Raw genomic sequence first — 17,411 nt, 5'->3', positions numbered from 1 at the left:
TCAAATTCCTGGACTCAAATGATCACCTGCATTGGCCTCCTAAAATGCTGGGATTACAGGCATGAGCCACTGTGCCTGGCCTAAAGATGCAATCTTTCTAAGGCAAATATCAGGTTAAGAGTCTTCATGGCCAGATGTGGTGGTGGTGTGTGCCTGTAGTTCCAGCTACGTGGGGGGCTAAGGTAGAAGGATTGCTTGAACCTGGGAGGTTGAGGCTGCAGTGAGTTGTGATTGCACCACTGTACTCCAGCTTGTATAACAGACCCTGTCTCAAAAAAACAAACAAACAAAAAAAAAACCTATAAAACTCTTAGAAGAAAACATAAGGAGAAAACTTCATGACATCAGATTTGGCAAAGATTTCTTGGATATGACACCAAAAGTACACGCAACAAAAGAAGACAAGTTGAACTTTAACAAAACTAAACATTTTGGGCATCAAAGAACACTATCAACAGAGTGAAAAGGCAACCCACAGAATGGTAGAAAATATTTGCAAATCAAATATCAGATAAGGGATTAGTATCTAAAATATATAAAGAACTCCAACAACTCACCACCAACAACAAAATAACCCCCCAACAACGAAATAACCCCCCAAAACAGGTAAGATTATATAAATAGATATTCTCCAAAGACATACAAGTAGCCAATAAACATATGATATGATACTCAATATCACTAGTCATCAGGACAATTTAAATCAAAATACCACTTTATACTCACCAAGGTGGCTAGTATTAAAAAACAAAACAAAAAACAGAAAACAAATGTTGGCAAGGATATACAGAAATTGGAACCCTTGTGCATTGCTGGTGGGAATGTAAAATGCTGCAACTGCTATAGAAAACAATATGGCCGCTGGGTGCAGTGGCTCATGCCTGTAATCCCAGCACTTTGGGAGGTTGAGGCAGGTGGATCACCTGAGGTCAGGAGCTTGAGACCAGCCTAACCAATATGGTAAAACCCTGTCTCTACTAAAACTACAAAAATTAGCCAGGTATAGTGGCATGTGCCTGTAGTTCCAGCTACTTGGGAGTCTGAGGCAGAAGAATTGCTTGAACCCGGCAGGTAGAGGTTGCAGTGAGCCAAGATCATGCCACTGCACTCCAGCCTGGGTGACAGAGCGTCAGTCCATCTTTAAAAAAAAATAAAAAAGAAAAGAAAAAGAAAAGGAAACGATATGGCCATTCTTCAAAAAAGCAAAACATGGAACTACCATATAATCCATCAGTTCTACTTCTGGCTATATAAACAAAAGAACTGAAAGCAGGGACTTGAACAAAATTTTTATATCTGTTATATAAAATGTTCATAACAGCATTATTCCTAATAGCCACGAGGTGGAAGCTATCCAAATGACCATTGACAGATGAATGGATAAACAAGATGTAGTACAATGGAATATATTCAGCCTTAAAAAGAAATTCTGATGCAAGCTACAAGATGAACCCTGAAGACATTAAGCTAATTGAAATAAGCCAGATGTGGCCGGGTGCGGTGGCTCAAGCCTGTAATCCCAGCACTTTGGGAGGCCGAGGCGGGTGGATCACGAGGTCAAGAGATCGAGACCATCCTGGTCAACATGGTGAAACCCCGTCTCTACTAAAAATACAAAAAATTAGCTGGGCATGGTGGCGCGCGCCTGTAATCCCAGCTACTCAGGAGGCTGAGTCAGGAGAATTGACTGAACCCAGGAGGCGGAGGTTGCGGTGAGCTGAGATTGGGCCATTGCACTCCAGGCTGGGTAACAAGAGCGAGACTCCGTCTCAAAAAAAAAAAAAAAAAAGAAATAAGCCAGATGCAAAAAGACAAATATTTTATGATGCCACATATATAAGGTACTAAGAGTAGTCAAGTTTATAGAGACAGAAAGTAGAATGGTGGTTGCCATGGGTTAGTGAGCAGGGGGAATATGAAGTTATTGTTTAATGGGTACAGTTTTAGTTTGGGAAGACAAAAAAGTTCTGGGCCGGGCGTGCTGGCTTACGCCTGTAATCCCAGCACTTTGGGAGGCCAAGGCAGGTGGATCACTTGAGGTCAGGAGTTCAAGACCAGCCTGGCCAACATTGAGAAATCCCATCTCTACTCAACATACAAAAATTAGCTGGGTGTGGTGGCATGCACGTGTAGTCCCAGCTACTTGGGAGGCTGAGGCAGGAGAATCACTAAAACCCAGGAGGCAGAGGTTGCAGTGAGCCAAGATAGGGTGACTGGGACTCCATCTCAAAAAAAAATTATGTAGATAGATAGTGGTGTTGGTTGAATAACAGTGTGAATGTACTTAATGCTACAGAACTAACACTTAAAAACAGTTAAGATGGTAACTTTTGTTAGATATATTTTAGCGCACATACATATGTACACAGTCTGATTAGTTGAGACCTAAAATAACTTTAGGCTCCCTTGTTTTCACCAGTAGAAAGTGGCTTGGTAAAAGCTGAGCATTTTCCAAGGAGAAGGTCATACTCCCCAAAGCCAACTTCAGATGTGGCCATGAAGGGTAATCAAGGAAGAAGCCAGGCATAGCAATCTGTGCCTGTAGTAGTTGGGGCTACTTGGGAGGATAAGGTAGGTGGATCACTTGTGTCTAGGATTTTGAGGCTGCAGTGAGCTATGATTCTGTCGCTGCACTCCAGCCTGAAAAACAGAGTGAGACCCTGTCTCTTTAAAATAAAATTTTAAAAACGCAAGGAAGAACTGCCTAGAAAGTCACATCCAGGAGCCATGGAGAACAATGGACAAAAGAGTCCATCCCAGGCCAGGTGTGGTGGCTCACACAAGTAATCCCAGCACTTTGGGAGGCCGAAGTAGACGGATCATGAGGTCAGGAGATCCAGACCATTCTGGCCAACATGATGAAACCCCATCTCTACCAAAAATATAAAAATTAGCTAGGTATGGTTACATGTGCCTGTAATCTCAGCTACTTGGGAGTCTGAGGCAGGAGAATTGCTTGAACCAGGGGGTTGGAGGTTGCAGTGAGCTGGTATCACGCCACTGCACTCCAGCCTGAGACTCCATCTCAAAAAAAAAAAGTCTATCCCATAACAAAAACAAAGTCCAGGCTGGGTGTAGTGGCTCATGTACATAATCCTAGCACTTTGGGAGACCAAGGCAAAAGGATCCCTTGAGGCCAGGAATTGAAGACCAGCCTGGGCAATATAGCAAGTTATCTCTACAAAATATAGCAAAAATTAGCCAGGCGTGGTGGAACATGCCTGTAGTCCCAGCTACTCAGGAGGGCCTGAGGTGGGAGAATCCCTTGAGCTCAGAAGTTTGAGATTACAGTGAGCTATGATCACACCACCTCCTTCCAGTCTGGGGTACCTTCCAGCCTGGGCAACAGAGTGGACCCTGTCTTCAAAAAAAAAAAAAAAAAAAAAGTTCTAATCCAAGAACTTCCTGCAGTCCAGGGAAGGGATCTTTGACCTGCCTCAGCAGTGGGAGTTCAAAACTGCTTTGGACCAGTGACTATGGCACTTCTTCTATGCTTTCCTTTTCTGAACGGGAGTTTGTATTGAGGTTATCCTTTTCTTGCTCGACCAGTGTATACTGGGTGTGTTTGCGAAGTGCAGATAACTTGCTTTTTCAGTTCACAAATCACCATAAGGAACCATACTGAAGCTGACTGAGAGATTCTGAGCTGAATACAGTGACTAGATGGGATTTGGGGCTATTTCCCTTGGGCAGGAGTAAGTGTATTCTGTGAGAAGAAACAGGTATTTGGCTCAGAAAGGCAGACTGTAACATACAATTATCTGTGTTCTCTTCTTGAACTCACAGCCAGACTTCACTTCCCAGTAGGGCTACCAGATAAAGCAAATAAAAATACAGGATGCCGGTTACATTTGAGTTTCAATTAAGCAAAGAAGAAATTCTTAGAATTATGTCCCGTGAGATATTTGGAATGCAATTATATTGAAAAATAACTTGTTTACCTGAAATTCAAATGTAACTGGGCATGCTGTATTTTATCTAGGAACCCTGCTTTCCACCTCCTTTGCATTTAGACATGGCCGTGTGACTAAGTTCTAGCTAGTGGAATGGAATGATGTGTTGACTCTTCCAGGCTGGCTCTTTAAAACTTTTCCAGGAGTAGAGAATTCTGTGGAGCTAGAGGAGGACAATGTCACAAAATGGACAAGACTGGGTCCCCAATAATTGGGCAGAACAGACCTCCCTTCCTAAACCTGCACTAGACTATGAATGAAAAGGAAAGGAACAGCCACTGAGTTTTGGCGGTTGTTTGGTATCACAGTTAACCTACCTTGGCTAATATCCCTAATCCCTAAATTCAATAGCTTTTCTTATCCTTTCCTTAACCTTAACAGCATATGACCCTGCTAACTATTTCTTCTTGAAACTTTTTTTTTTTTTTTGAGACAGGGTCTCACTCTGTCACCCAGGTTGGAGTGCAGTGGTGTGATCATGGCTCACTGCAGCCTTGACCTCCTGGGATCAGGTGATCATCCCATCTCAGTCTCCCAAGTAGCTGGGACTATAGGCGCACACCAGGACACCCAGCTAATTTTTGTATTTTTTGTAGAGATGGGGTTTCACCATGTTTCCCAGGCTGGTCTCAAACTCCTGGGCTCAAGCAATCCACCCACCTCAGCCTCCCAAAGTGCTAGGATTAGAGTCATGAGCCACCATGCCTGGCCTTGAAACTCTCTTTTTCCCCAATGATAGAATTTGTTTCCGGTCCTTTAATTATAATAATGATAATAAAATAGCTACCATTCATGAAGTTCTTGTCATATACCAGGCACTGTACTAAGTGTTTTATCTTCATGATGGCCCATGTGGTAGATGCTATCGCCCCATTGTAGATGAGAAAACAGGCTTAGGGTTAGGGTTAGGCTTAGGGTTAGGTTGAGCCACTTGCCCACACTCTTAGAGCCTCTCTCTTCTCTCTCTACACTTTTTGACAATCCCATCCAATAGCATGGCTGCTGTAATTACCATGTCTGTGTGGATGACCCCCCTGACCACTCTCCTGGTCTCCAGTCCCACATTTCCTGGCACATAAATGTGCTGCTGCCATCGTAAACCCAACATGTCCAAAATGCAGTTATTCCTTTGTTAGCACTGTTCTCAACACTTTTCATATGGTAACATTTAGTTCCCACCACTACCCTATGGGATGTTATTATTCTTTTTTTTTTTTTTTTTTTTTTTGAGAGGGGGTTTGGTTTTTTTACCCAGGGTGGAGTGCAATGGCACGATCTCGGCTCACCGCAACCTCCGCCTCCCGGCTTCAGGCAATTCTCCTGCCTCAGCCTCCTGAGTCGCTGGGATTACAGGCATGTACCTCCATGCCCAGCTGATTTTTTGTATTTTTAGTAGAGACGGGGTTTCACCATGTTGACCAGGATGGTCTGGATCTCTTGACCTCGTGATCCACCCGCCTCGGCCTCCCACAGTGCTGGGATTACAGGCTTGAGCCACCGCGCCCGGCCTGGGATGTTATTATTCTTTTATCTATGAGCTAGATATTATTATCTACATTTTACAGATGAGTAAACTGAGGCTTAGAGAGTCAGTATCTGGCTCAAGTTTACATAGCTAGTACACAGTAGAGCTGGGCTTGGGGCTGATTTCAAAGCCTAGATTAAGACCTCAGCTCCACTCACACTGAGCCCTCCCTGTCCCATCCTGTTCCATTTCCTGCCTTCTATATTCATTCTCTACCCTTAACTTTTTCTTTTTTATTCCTCCATTACCAAAAAGAAGCTTCCAAAAAGTGCTTCTAAAAAGATGCACTTTTTTTTTTTCTTTTTATACCCTTAACTTTCAAATCCTACCTATCCTTCAAAGTCTAGTTCAACTACAATTTCTCCATAAAGTCTTTTCAGGCATCCCAAGCTGGAAGGGGTCTCCATCTTGTGTGAACTTGCAGAGTACATGCTCTGTGCTTCATTTACCTTTTTCTAAGTGCACAAATAAAACTTGAATTCATTCTAATCATAAAGAGTTCAAGTAGGGCTGGGCATAGTGGCTCACGCCTGTAATCCTAGCACTTTGGGAGGCCGAGATGGGTGGATCACGAGGTCAGGAGTTTGAGACCAGCCTGGCCAACATGGTGAAACACTGCCTCTACTAAAAAATACAAAAATTAGCTGGGCATGGTGGCGGACTCTTGTAACCCCAACTACTTGGGAGGCTGAGGAAGGAGAATCACTTGAACCCAGGAGGCAGAGGTTACAGTGAGCCTAGATTGCACCACTGCACTCCTGCCTGGGTGACAGAGCAAGGCTCTGTCTCAAAAAAAAAAAAAAAAAAAAAAAAGATTCAAGTAGTGAGATATAGAGCAAGAAGAGTCCTTTCACTCTCCAGAATTTATTGTTTTCTGCCTTCATTAATTTTTCTGTGTCTGCTAGCAACTTTATTACAGTTATTTGAGGACAGGAGGCATAGTTGAGTCATCTTTATTCCCCTAAAATCGGTATTAATAAACAATTACTGAAAGAATCAATCAGTTTCAAATCCCTTGAGCCTGCACATATTACATTTTTAGATGATAGTGAGAGGGTCTGTTCAGAAAAGTGACATTTTTCCAGGAGGACTGGTAAAGGCATGTCAAACACTCTCTCTCCTCCCACCTTCATTAAAGAACAAAAAAAAAGCATCTACTTCTAGGTACTTCTAGGCGTCTGGTTTCTGTCTTAGCAGGGTCTCAGAAGGAAATGACTCTTCTCTGAAATTGCAGACACCCCACCTAGCTGTGGCATTGTTAGACCTCAGGGTAAACAGGAAACTTCCTGCCTTGGGCCCTTCAAGTCCCTCTCCCAGACTATTAAAGAGACTGTTAATAGGATGGTAAAAGGACAGCTGCTGGTCATAAAATCAGCCCATTCAGTAGATCCTTAGAGAACAACTAAATCCCTGCAAGGTCAGAAAGAAAACTTTGCCCAGCTCAGGCCAGGTGCGTCCACCTAGTTGGGCTCCTGTTACACGTTTCTGGGTATGATGAGCTCTAGTTAAGCTGAAACTGCCAGAACAGTGACATCACACCTACCTTATGGGGTCTGAGTCACCTCTTCCAGTTGATGAATAATCAGTCCTGATTATCCCCCAAGAGGAGGCAAAGAGGAGAGCAAAGAATCCAGTGCTCCTACCTCAGCAACAGAGAGCTGAAACAGGACCCCAACGCTTCCTGCACACAGGGTGGAAGTCTCTGGATTTGCAGCTGTTGGCAAGGAGAAAGGGAACAGTTTCTGCCAACTGGAGGGACATTAGGGCAGGGGTGATCATCTTTTGCCAAGAAGGGCACTCGGTGTCTTGGCAGAAGACAGAGGGCTGCCCCGATCAGTGTGTACATTTTCAGAAGCATTTGACTCTGGACCAAATTCTCTCAGCTGTGCTAGTGCTGCATCGATGGATGGGAAATGCTTATTGGCCAGGCTGACCAGAAGCTCCAACAGAGGGTGCTGGGGCTCAGCCAGGAACTTCCCTTCAGCTGCCAAGTTTAGCTTTGTGTCACTGTCAGAGGGAGTGTGTCAAAATTCTAATTCTTGAGTCTCTCCAGAAGCTGCTTATGATTACCCATCTGTTTTGAAGAGTTTCTACTTACTGGACTTTTTTGTTTTGTTTTTTTTTTTTTTTTGTTTTTTTTTTTTTTTTTTTTTGAGACGGAGTTTCACTCATGTTACCCAGGCTGGAGTGCAATGGCGCAATCTCGGCTCACCGCAACCTCCGCCTCCTGGGTTCAGGCAATTCTCCTGCCTCAGCCTCCTGAGTAGCTGGGATTACAGGCACGCGCCACCTTGCCCAGCTAATTTTTTGTATTTTTAGTAGAGACGGGGTTTCACCATGTTGACCAGGATGGTCTCGATCTCTTGACCTCGTGATCCACCCGCCTCGGCCTCCCAAAGTGCTGGGATTATAGGCTTGAGCCACCGCGCCCGGCCGACTTTTTTGGTTTAAGTGGGAAATAAAAGAGCTGATGGATGTTACAGAGCCAAACTCTTACCTGGCTCAAGGAATGGGCAAAAGTAGCTCAGCAGGGGTCAATGATCTTACTACAATTATAGTGATAGGCTCATGATTAAACAGGGGCCAGGAAGCAGGGCAGATACTATTTCATTCCACCTTGGACCACCTTGGACTTACGTACAATTTACCAATTCCTGCCGCTGTGTTGGCTCCTCTAACGCATGCCGATCAAGCAAGCAGGCACCTGAGAACACACAGCAGGCACCTTATCTGCCAGATATCACTGCTTTCCCTCATTCAAAGGAAAGACCACCTAAGTTCCTCCCCAGAGTTGCACTCTGGGGGTGGAGGAGGAGTTTCTTCTGATTGCTGAAGACAGAAGAACTAGGTATTTTCTCCTAAAATCACACGTTTAAGCCTCTACATAAGGGTTTAGACTGGGGGGATTCTGTTGTTTAAGGCAGTTCTTAAGATCTTAGAGCAGAAAGGGACTTACAAGAGATTGTATGGTTCACCACCACCCCCTGAAGAATATCATAATTTCACACGATTTTCAGAGGAGGTAACTAAGGTTCTGAAAACTCTCCCAAGTCACATGGCTGGTAAAGGGGGTTTTACTGAGAGGACTAGAATCCAGGGTTCCTGATACCTTCTTCTTACCCTTTTCTCTCCAACTGATTTGTACCATCTTAATTTTTAAAAATTATTTAACTTTTTCAGAAAACTGTCAGCTTAAAAAAATTTTTAAGAAAAAAAATTATTTTACTTTTTACCACAAAAAGGAAACAGCATGAAAATATTTGTATTATTTTTATTTTTTACTTTTTTTGAGACAGAGTCTCACTCTGTTGCCCAGGCTGGAGTGCAGTGGCCTGATCTCAGCTCACGGCAACCTCTGCCTCACAGGTTTAAGCAATTCTCATGCCTCAGCCTCACAAGTAGCTGGGATTACAGGTGTGCACCACCATGCCCTAATTTTTGTATTTTTAATAGAGATGGGTTTCACCATGCTGGCCAGGCTGGTCTCAAACTCCTGGCCTCAAGTGATCTGCCCACTTCAGCCTCACAGGGTACTGGGACTACAGTGTGAGACATCGTGCCCACCCTGTATTATTTTTAAAAAGGCAATTCATTGCACATATAACTGAAAGAAGTTTTATTTATATATCTTTGTAAGATTTTTTCATATAAATAAAAATAAATGCACAAATCATTAAAAAAATTCATCAGAAACAATGTCCCAGTTAGAAAAAATGGTCCCACTTCACTACTGCCACTACACTGTTTAGGCCTGTACCATCTTGTGTGGACTGTTAGCTGCCTGTCAGTTAATAGCTTTGATGAAATTTACATTTCAATAATTGATATTTAAATTACACGCAGGTCAGTGGTAGGTTTAAGACTGTCTCTGCTATGTTGATTGACTAGACAGATCCAGGTGTACTTCAGACTTGGAATAAGACAATCTTCAGTTACAGAAAATATTGTTACTCTAAAATTTGCCCTAGCCAGGACCAGAAGGGGCTCTCTAGTGGCTGACACTTCTCCCATTCCCGACCAGCTTTCAAAGAGAGAGATTATAATGGACACAGCAATGATCCCAAGGCAGCACAGGCAGTTCCAACGTGTAGTTTTACTTTCAGACCCCTGGGTTAAGTCGGCTTTCAGCCTGTCCCTGGAGAGTCCCGGTCATGTCCAAGGCAGGAAGTTGCAATGAAGGAGTAGTCCCAGGAGCCAGTAAGTCAGGAAGTAGCCTAGAATGTATCGTGTGACTGGAGAACAGATTTTCCAATGATACAAAAGTCCCATGATAGGATTTCTAGGGACCTTTTGTCCTGGTGGGGAGTCCTCTGTTAGAGGCTTCGAAGGCACAGTCTTTAAGGACCTCAACAGCGGCTCTTGATCCTGAAGCAAGTGAGCTGGAAACCAGTACACAATAGGAGTGGAGGAGCCCAAAAACCTGGTGAGAACCTAGAAATCGTAAGAGGGGAACATCCAGAAATTTACTGAAATGTCACTGATTTAAATTGGACCAGCCTGGGGACTTCTCTACTGCTGGGTGAACCATGGTCCCAGACTAGAAATGTATTACTCTGGAAAATAAATTGAATAGAACTTAGGATCTGTCTTAGAAAGATGCATGGAACAGCAGACAAACATCTTCCATGTTACAAATAAACAGTTACAGACTAATTACTATTACAATAATGGGCCAATCAGTACTAGAAACTATGGAGTCTAATTTTAGCCCAGGGCATGGACTCCAAATTCTGTGCTATTGATTTGGGGCTTGGGAACCTGAGGTGGTTCCTTTATCCCACGGGATGGCAAAGCAGAGGGAAACAGGCAGGAGACCCGTTGCTTGAACATTCTCTCTGCTACAGGAGTTCAGAAACAAGTTTACAAATGGCCTCCCTCAGCTAACCTGGAAAGCTTAAGCTTTGCTGGCACTCATTCTATGATTTAATCCAGCTAAAGACATGGAAAGCGACTTCCTATTTCCTCTTTGTCTCTTATCCATACAGCTTGGAGAACTTCAGAAACAGCTGATGTGCCACTCCAAGAGGAAGAAACTGCTAAGGAGAGGTCAGCATGGGGAAAAAAGACATCCCAGGGTGGGGCCACAGCAAGAACAGAAAATCAGATACAAGATCAAACCTTTCCCATCCCTCTCTATCACCACCACCATGACTCAAGACCTTAGATATGATATCTCCTCTGGAAATTGAGCACCTGCCTGAGTTGAGTACCTCCAGAAGTCAACAGTCAAGAAGCCAATATGGACATAACTGTATATTAGGGAAAAATCCCAGAGATATCCTCTGTGCTTATTCCTGTATCTCAGTCCAATCCTTTCACAACCCTCATGTTTTCGCATATGCCCTTCCTTTTACCTAGAGTGTTCCTCCTCTGCTTCTTATATGGAAAATCTCATTCTTCAGGACCCAGCTGAAATATGATGCCTTTCTCAACTACTCCAGTGAATTATATACTTCTTCTTTGCCTCCATAATACTTTATCTGAGCTTTTTAAAAAAAAAATCTCGGCCGGGCGCGGTGGCTCAAGCCTGTAATCCCGGCACTTTGGGAGGCCGAGGCGGGTGGATCACGAGGTCAAGAGATCGAGACCATCCTGGTCAACATGGTGAAACCCCGTCTCTACTAAAACTACAAAAAATTAGCTGGGCATGGTGGCGCGTGCCTGTAGTCCCAGCTACTCAGGAGGCTGAGGCAGGAGAATTGCCTGAACCCAGGAGGCGGAGGTTGCGGTGAGCCGAGATCGCGCCATTGCACTCCAGCCTGGGTAACAAAAGCGAAACTCCGTCCCAAAAAAAAAAAAAGCAAAATAAAAAAAAATCTCAGGCTGAGCATGGTGGCTTATATCTGAATTCCCGGCACTTTGGGAGGCTGAGGCGGGCAGATCACTTGAGTTCAGGAGTTCAAGAAGAGCCAGGCCAACATGGTGAAACCATGTCTCTACTAAAACTACACAGATTAGCCGGACAGTGGTGGCAGGTGCCTGTAATCACAGCTACTTGGGAGACTGAAGCAGCAGAATCGCTTGAACCCAGGAGGCAAAGGTTGCAGTGAGCCGAGATCATGCCACTGCACTCCAGCCTGGGCAACAGAGGGAGACTCTGTCTCAAAAAATGGAAATAAAGTAAAATAAATCTCAAAACAGCACTCCCCTCTCTATACCACTGTACTATAATTTTATCTGTTAAATGTCTGTCCTATTTATACCATTAAACCCCTAGGGGCAGTAATTTTGTTTTATTCATGTTTCTCCTTAGGGTCTGACCTGGAGTCTGGCACAAAGAACATTCCTAAATAGTCGTTGAATGGGCCAGGCACAGTGGTTCACATCTGTAATCATGGCACTTTGGGAGGCTGAGGTGGGTGGATCATGAGGTCAGGAGACCAGCCTGGCCAAGATGGTGAAACCCTGTCTCTGCTAAAAATATAAAATATTAGGCAGGCATGGTGGTGGATGCCTGTAATCCCAGCTACTCAGGAGGCTGAGATAGAAGAATCACTTGCACCCAGTAGGCAGAGGTTGCAGTGAGCCAAGATTACGCCACTGTAGTCTAGCCTGGACAACAGAGCAAGATTTCATCTCAAAAAAAAAAAAAGGTCGTTGAATGAATAAATTCAGTATGGATCACTGAAATGGGAGATGTTAGCTATCTTCCCTGTCCTTAGCCAAGGGGTTTTGCCTGTATTAACATCCTTATCCCAGTCAGGAATCCACCTCACCTGAACATGCATGCACAGACCTCCAAACAGCAGCAGCACTGCAGCATGGACCAGGTACACAAACACCTGAGGACCGAGGAATCCAAGATCGGGCTTCTTTAGGGTCTTATTGTTCTTCCTCCTTTGCAGCCCAAGTGTAAGGCAGAGCCAAGGGTGGGTGGTCACATATGTCCAAGTTGCCCAGGCAACCAGTATAGCCACTGGTGTAGCCAGTAGAAAATTGGGCACCTGCCTGAGCTCATAGTATTTCAAAAAGCCAACATTCCAGTAGACATCCTGGATATAGCTGTACATTAGTGGAACATCCCAGAAGCACCAAGGCGGTTCATTTCCCTCTGCAATCCGGTAGTCTTTGTCTACAGCTAACTGTATCAAGGGCTCAGGAATGGGGCGGGCTGAGCCTGGCAGACAGAATTGAGTGTAAGCATAATACTGAAAGAGGGCAAAGGGAAGGCCAAGTGTGAACACTGACAGAAACAGAGAGGCCATCAGCTTAAGGAGCTGTCTCAGGGGATTCAGCATCGTAAGAGAAGAGAAAAAGCCTTGGCACTGAGAATGCATGAGGAAGCCAACATTGACCAGCCCGTTGGAGCGCACCCCAGTAGCAATGGCAAAGAGGAGTCCACTAGTCCAGACTCGGCCCCTCTCCAGCTGCCCCATGGCGCTGAATGTCAGGAGGGCAAACAAAGCTTCTGAGTAACCGGCTGCCAGGAAGACATTGGCAGGGCTGAGACAGAAGAGCAGAGCTGCATAAAAGGCCTGGCGGGGACAGTGCAAAACCAGACAACCCAGGTCATGAAGAGCAACTGCGGCCAACATGAAGAACAAGAAATTGAGTGATGCGGCTGAAATCAGCAGGCAACTGCGTAGACTCAGTAACCCCCGTAAGGGTCTCAGCAGTTCAGTCCCCACCAGCAGAGCCAAGGGGAAACCAGGAAAGAAGGCAAAGTTGTGCTCATACAGATAGCCATGCTCGGCAATGAACAGGAAGTGTTCAGCATCCCAGCGAGACAGGCCACCCAGAAGACCTTCCACAAGTTGGTCCACAAAGCCTAAGGGGGCCAGGCGAGGAGGAGAGAAGGCTTCTGCATGGTGATCTGGGATGATGGCATTGAAGAGGGCCTGTGGAGTAAAGAAAAACCAGGATTTGGGTTGAGTAACTGGAAGAAAAGAATTGTCATTTAATAAAATGAGGAAGAAGACCAGGCTCATGCCTGTAATCCCCACTTTGGTAGGCTGAGATGGGAGGATTACTTGAGCCCAGGAGTTCATGACCAGCCTGGGCAACACAGCAAGACCTTGTTTCTACAAAAACTAAAAAAAAAAAGGCTAGGCACAGTGGCTCACACCTGTAATCCCAGCACTTTGGGAGGCTCAGGTGGGAGGATCACTTGAGTCTAAGAGTTTGAGATCAGTTTGGGCAATGTAGCGAGACCTTGTCTCTACCAGAAATTAAAAAATAAAAATTAGCTGGGTGTGGGGGCACATGCCTGTAGTGCCAGCTACTTGGGGGGCTGAAGTAAGAGGATTGGTTGAGCCCAGGAGGTTGAGGCTGCAGTGAGCTGTGATTGTGCCACTGTACTCCAGCCGGGGTGACAGAATGAGACCCTATTTAAACAAAAGAAGAGATCTGAGGACTGAACCCTGGACATGTTAATATATGAAGGCTAGGAAGAGGATGAAAATCCAGTAATGAAGAAAAAAGAACAGTCGGTGAGGTGGCAGGGAACCCAAGAGAGCACTAGAACCAAGGGAAGAAGAGTAATCAACTCTATAAATGCTGCTGGTAGGTCAAGTGTTAGTCAAGGTTAATTGTCAGACTGAAAACTGACCACTGGATTTAGCAAGGTGAAGGTCACTGGTGACTTTGACCAGGGCTATTTCAATGGAACAGAAGAGAGGGAAGCCTGCCTAGACTGGGAAGAGAAACTCTGAGGAGTAAGGGGAAGCAGACAAATGGGGTAGTAGGTGAACAAAAATGTGGGGTTAAGAGAAAACTTTTTTTTAAGGTGGGAGATAAGGCTTTGTATGTTAGTGGAAATAATCCAGGGAAAGGGTATGCAGGAGAGAGGGGAGAACTGCTGGGTAGGCAAAAGGGATGGAATCTGCCACAAAGGAAGAGGAGCCAGCCATAGGGAAGAGGACAGATAATTGATCCAACCTTCAGTACTGAAAGCACAAAGGTGCAGACATAGGTAGGCTGAAGAATGTGGTGGGTGCATATGGAAGGTCTCTTCTAATGCCCTTTATTTTTCTGAGTTGTCATTCAGGAAAACAAGTTGGTAAGTGTTAAACATGTTTTTCTCTTTCCTCAAATCTCTAACACGTTTTCCCCAGTACTCACTCTCAAGGGATAGCCTCTTTCAGGACATGCACACATCATCTTCACTAATAATGAAACTAGCCAGGTGCTGTGGCTCATGCCTGTAATCCCAGCACTTTGGGAGGCCAAGGTGGGTGGATCACCTGAGGTCAGGAGTTCAAGACAAAGCCTGCCCAACATGGCGTCTCTACTAAAAATACAAAATATTAGCCGGGCATGGTGGTAGGTGCCTGTAATCCCAGCTACTCGGGAGGTTGAGGAGGCTGAATCGCTTGAACCCAGGAGGTGGAGGTTGCAGTGAGCCAAGTTCACACCACTGCACTCCAGCCTGGGTGACGAGAGCAAAACTCCATCTCATAAATAAACAAATAAATAAATAATAATGAAACCACTAGGAAATCAACAGAAGTAGTACTGGGAAGAGTGACATTGAACCAGGAGCTAAAACCGTCAAGGATTAGCTGTCATTGACAGAGATGACAGCAACAACAAAGGGTAATTTAGGGATATAATCTGATGGCTTGAGTGTTAAAGCTGAAAGTGGGAGGATGATAATGAAATAGGATTTACTGTTAAATGTCTTTTTGCTGGCTGGGCACGGGCTCACGCCTGTAATCCCAGCATTTTGCAGGCCGAGGCAGGTGGATCACGAGGTCAGGAGTTCGAGAACAGCCTGGACAACATGGTGAAACCCTGTCTTTACTAAAAATACAAAAACTAGCTGGGCGTGGCCGGGCGCAGTGGCTCAAGCCTGTAATCTCAGCACTTTGGGAGGCCGAGGGGGGTGGATCACAAGGTCAAGAGATCGAGACCATCCTGGTCAACATGGTGAAACCCCATCTCTACTAAAAATACAAAACATTAGCTGGGCATGGTAGCGCGTGCCTGTAATCCCAGCTACTCAGGAGGCTGAGGCAGGAGAATTGCCTGAACCCAGGAGGCAGAGGTTGCGGTGAGCCGAGATCGTGCCATTGCATTCCAGCCTGGGTAACAAGAGTGAAACTCCGTCTCAAAAAAAAAAAAAAAAACACTAGCTGGGTGTACTGATGGGTGCTTGTAATCCCAGCTACTCGGGAGGCTGAGGTGGAAGAATAGTTTGAACCCAGGAGGCGGAGGTTGCAGTGAGCTGAGGTCACATCATTGCACTCCAACCTGGGCGACAGGCTGAGACTCTGTCTCTAGAAAAAAAAAAAAGAAAAAAGAAAAGTCTTTTTGCCCTATTAGATTATTACTATTACTAGATTATTACTATAGGTATTTTGAACATTTTTAGTGGTTGAAGGAACTGCCTAGAGGAAATACACTATTTCCAAAATTACCACCTGATTTAGAACCCGGCTGTCCTGGTTCCCTATCCTGGACGCTGACTTGCAGCACTGCTTCTTTGGTTCTGCCAGGAAGCCAGCTGATGCTGGTTGAGAAACATCACTGAGTAAAGTCTCCCTAGCTGGCAACAAGAGCATGGCCCCATTTTTAAGGCTTTTTCACTTTTTGGTCAGTTTCCTTATCAGGCCACTTCAAACAGTAAAAACAAACACGACAGGAGTGACAGTCATAGATAAACAGCCCTAGCCTGCAGGTGGACAAGTTTAACTAATCTCAAAACACAGCAGAGGCTGCTACACCTTATATAGTGGGAAAGGAGGGAGGAAAGGTTTCCACAAAGGAACCAGCTATAAGCCTCAGAGAGAATGGTACTGGGATAAAAGGCACACATAACTATGTGAATTTAACACCGCTAAGTGTTGACATATATTCAACAACATTCATTCATTTATGAATAAACTGAGCTAAGCATCAGACACTGTGCTAGGCAGCAAATAATTCATATATACATGACATTTTATTAAAATATGTATCAAGCCTCGGAGGGGAAAGGGAGCTGTAAAAGGGCAAGTGCACTGAGAGCTGTGTGTGGGTGAGGCAGGAAAGGGAGGCACTCGGGGGAATAGGAGGAATCATTATATATCCAGATGGTCTCAGGACTTGTACATTGCCACGTCTCTCACACTCAACTGACTGACACAATGCTCAGTCTCCTGGTAAGGGGACACAGAGCAATACTTTGAGCTGTCACACCATACAAGCATCTCTGGTTACAGAACATCACAGTCTGTTGGAGAGACCACTAGCTCAGGAGTTTGGAAACACGGGTCAAACTCCAGCCCTTCTCTATCTTCCTATGTGGCTTTAGGGATGTCACTTAACCTTTCTGGGCCTCTGCTTCTTCATGTGTAAAACAGAAGATTAACAGACCATGTTTCTAAGATTCCTGACCACTTTTCAGCTCTAAGTATGTCCCTATGGTTCCAACCACATAGACGGACACACCTGGGAGGTGGAAAGGAGATGGGGACTCTTTCTTACCGCCTAGTCCAGTCATGTAGCAATGGCACATTCAGGACAAAGGATGGGAGACTGACCTGGAGTATCAGAGTCAGGATACGGCAGCTGACTGCAAACCTCAGCACCTCCTTCCGGGATGGATCCTGGGGCCACATCCTCTCACCACCAGGAATTCAGGGGTGTTGCTACCAGGATTGAGCTCCCTCAGGCTTCTAAACCCCAAAGGAGGAAAATGTCACACATCAGGTGAAAGCAAATTCTTGAAAGCATTCTTCATTGGGACCTCCCCTCTCAGAATTACTGACAAACTTAACCAGTCACCTAACTTCCCAGATGAGGGGAAAGCATCTTGACAGTAAATGGGTTTCGCAGGTGTCACTCTGAAGCACCGAATTCTCATTGGGAAAGTTCCATACAGATAAGCAGGTAGCTGGAAAGCCAAGGTCACAGAAAATCTTTTTTCTTTTTTTTTTTTTTTTTTTTTTTTGAAGGAGGTTTTTTTTTTTTTGCCCGGTGGGGGGGGGCGGGTGGTCTTTGGACCCACCGCA

General features: G+C 45.0%; 1 protein-coding gene across 8 annotated transcripts in view; it reads right to left on the bottom strand.

Moving 5' to 3' along the window:
- Positions 1–9,077: 9,077 nt before the first annotated feature.
- PIGV (phosphatidylinositol glycan anchor biosynthesis class V) overlaps positions 9,078–17,411 on the bottom strand; it is a 12,090-nt gene continuing 3,756 nt past the window's right edge. For 3 of the 8 annotated variants that reach the window (XM_032300984.1, XM_032300983.1, XM_032300985.1), the window contains exons 2-3: positions 16,941–17,075; positions 9,080–9,909 (exon numbers count right to left, since the gene is read on the bottom strand). In XM_032300984.1, the coding sequence (XP_032156875.1) occupies positions 9,628–9,909; positions 16,941–17,018 (360 nt within the window). In that variant the 5' untranslated portion in view covers positions 17,019–17,075 and the 3' untranslated portion in view covers positions 9,080–9,627. Of the gene's footprint in view, positions 9,910–12,194; positions 13,317–14,538; positions 14,636–16,940; positions 17,076–17,184; positions 17,318–17,411 lie in introns of those variants that run through there. The other 5 variants (XM_032300979.1, XM_032300977.1, XM_032300981.1 and 2 more) reach the window with 4 other exon arrangements.

Source organism: Sapajus apella, unplaced genomic scaffold (assembly GCF_009761245.1).
Source record: "Sapajus apella isolate SASKATOON/1434 unplaced genomic scaffold, GSC_monkey_1.0 scaffold43, whole genome shotgun sequence".
Classification (NCBI taxonomy): domain Eukaryota; kingdom Metazoa; phylum Chordata; class Mammalia; order Primates; family Cebidae; genus Sapajus; species Sapajus apella.
This window is presented reverse-complemented; position numbering and strand designations above follow the sequence as displayed.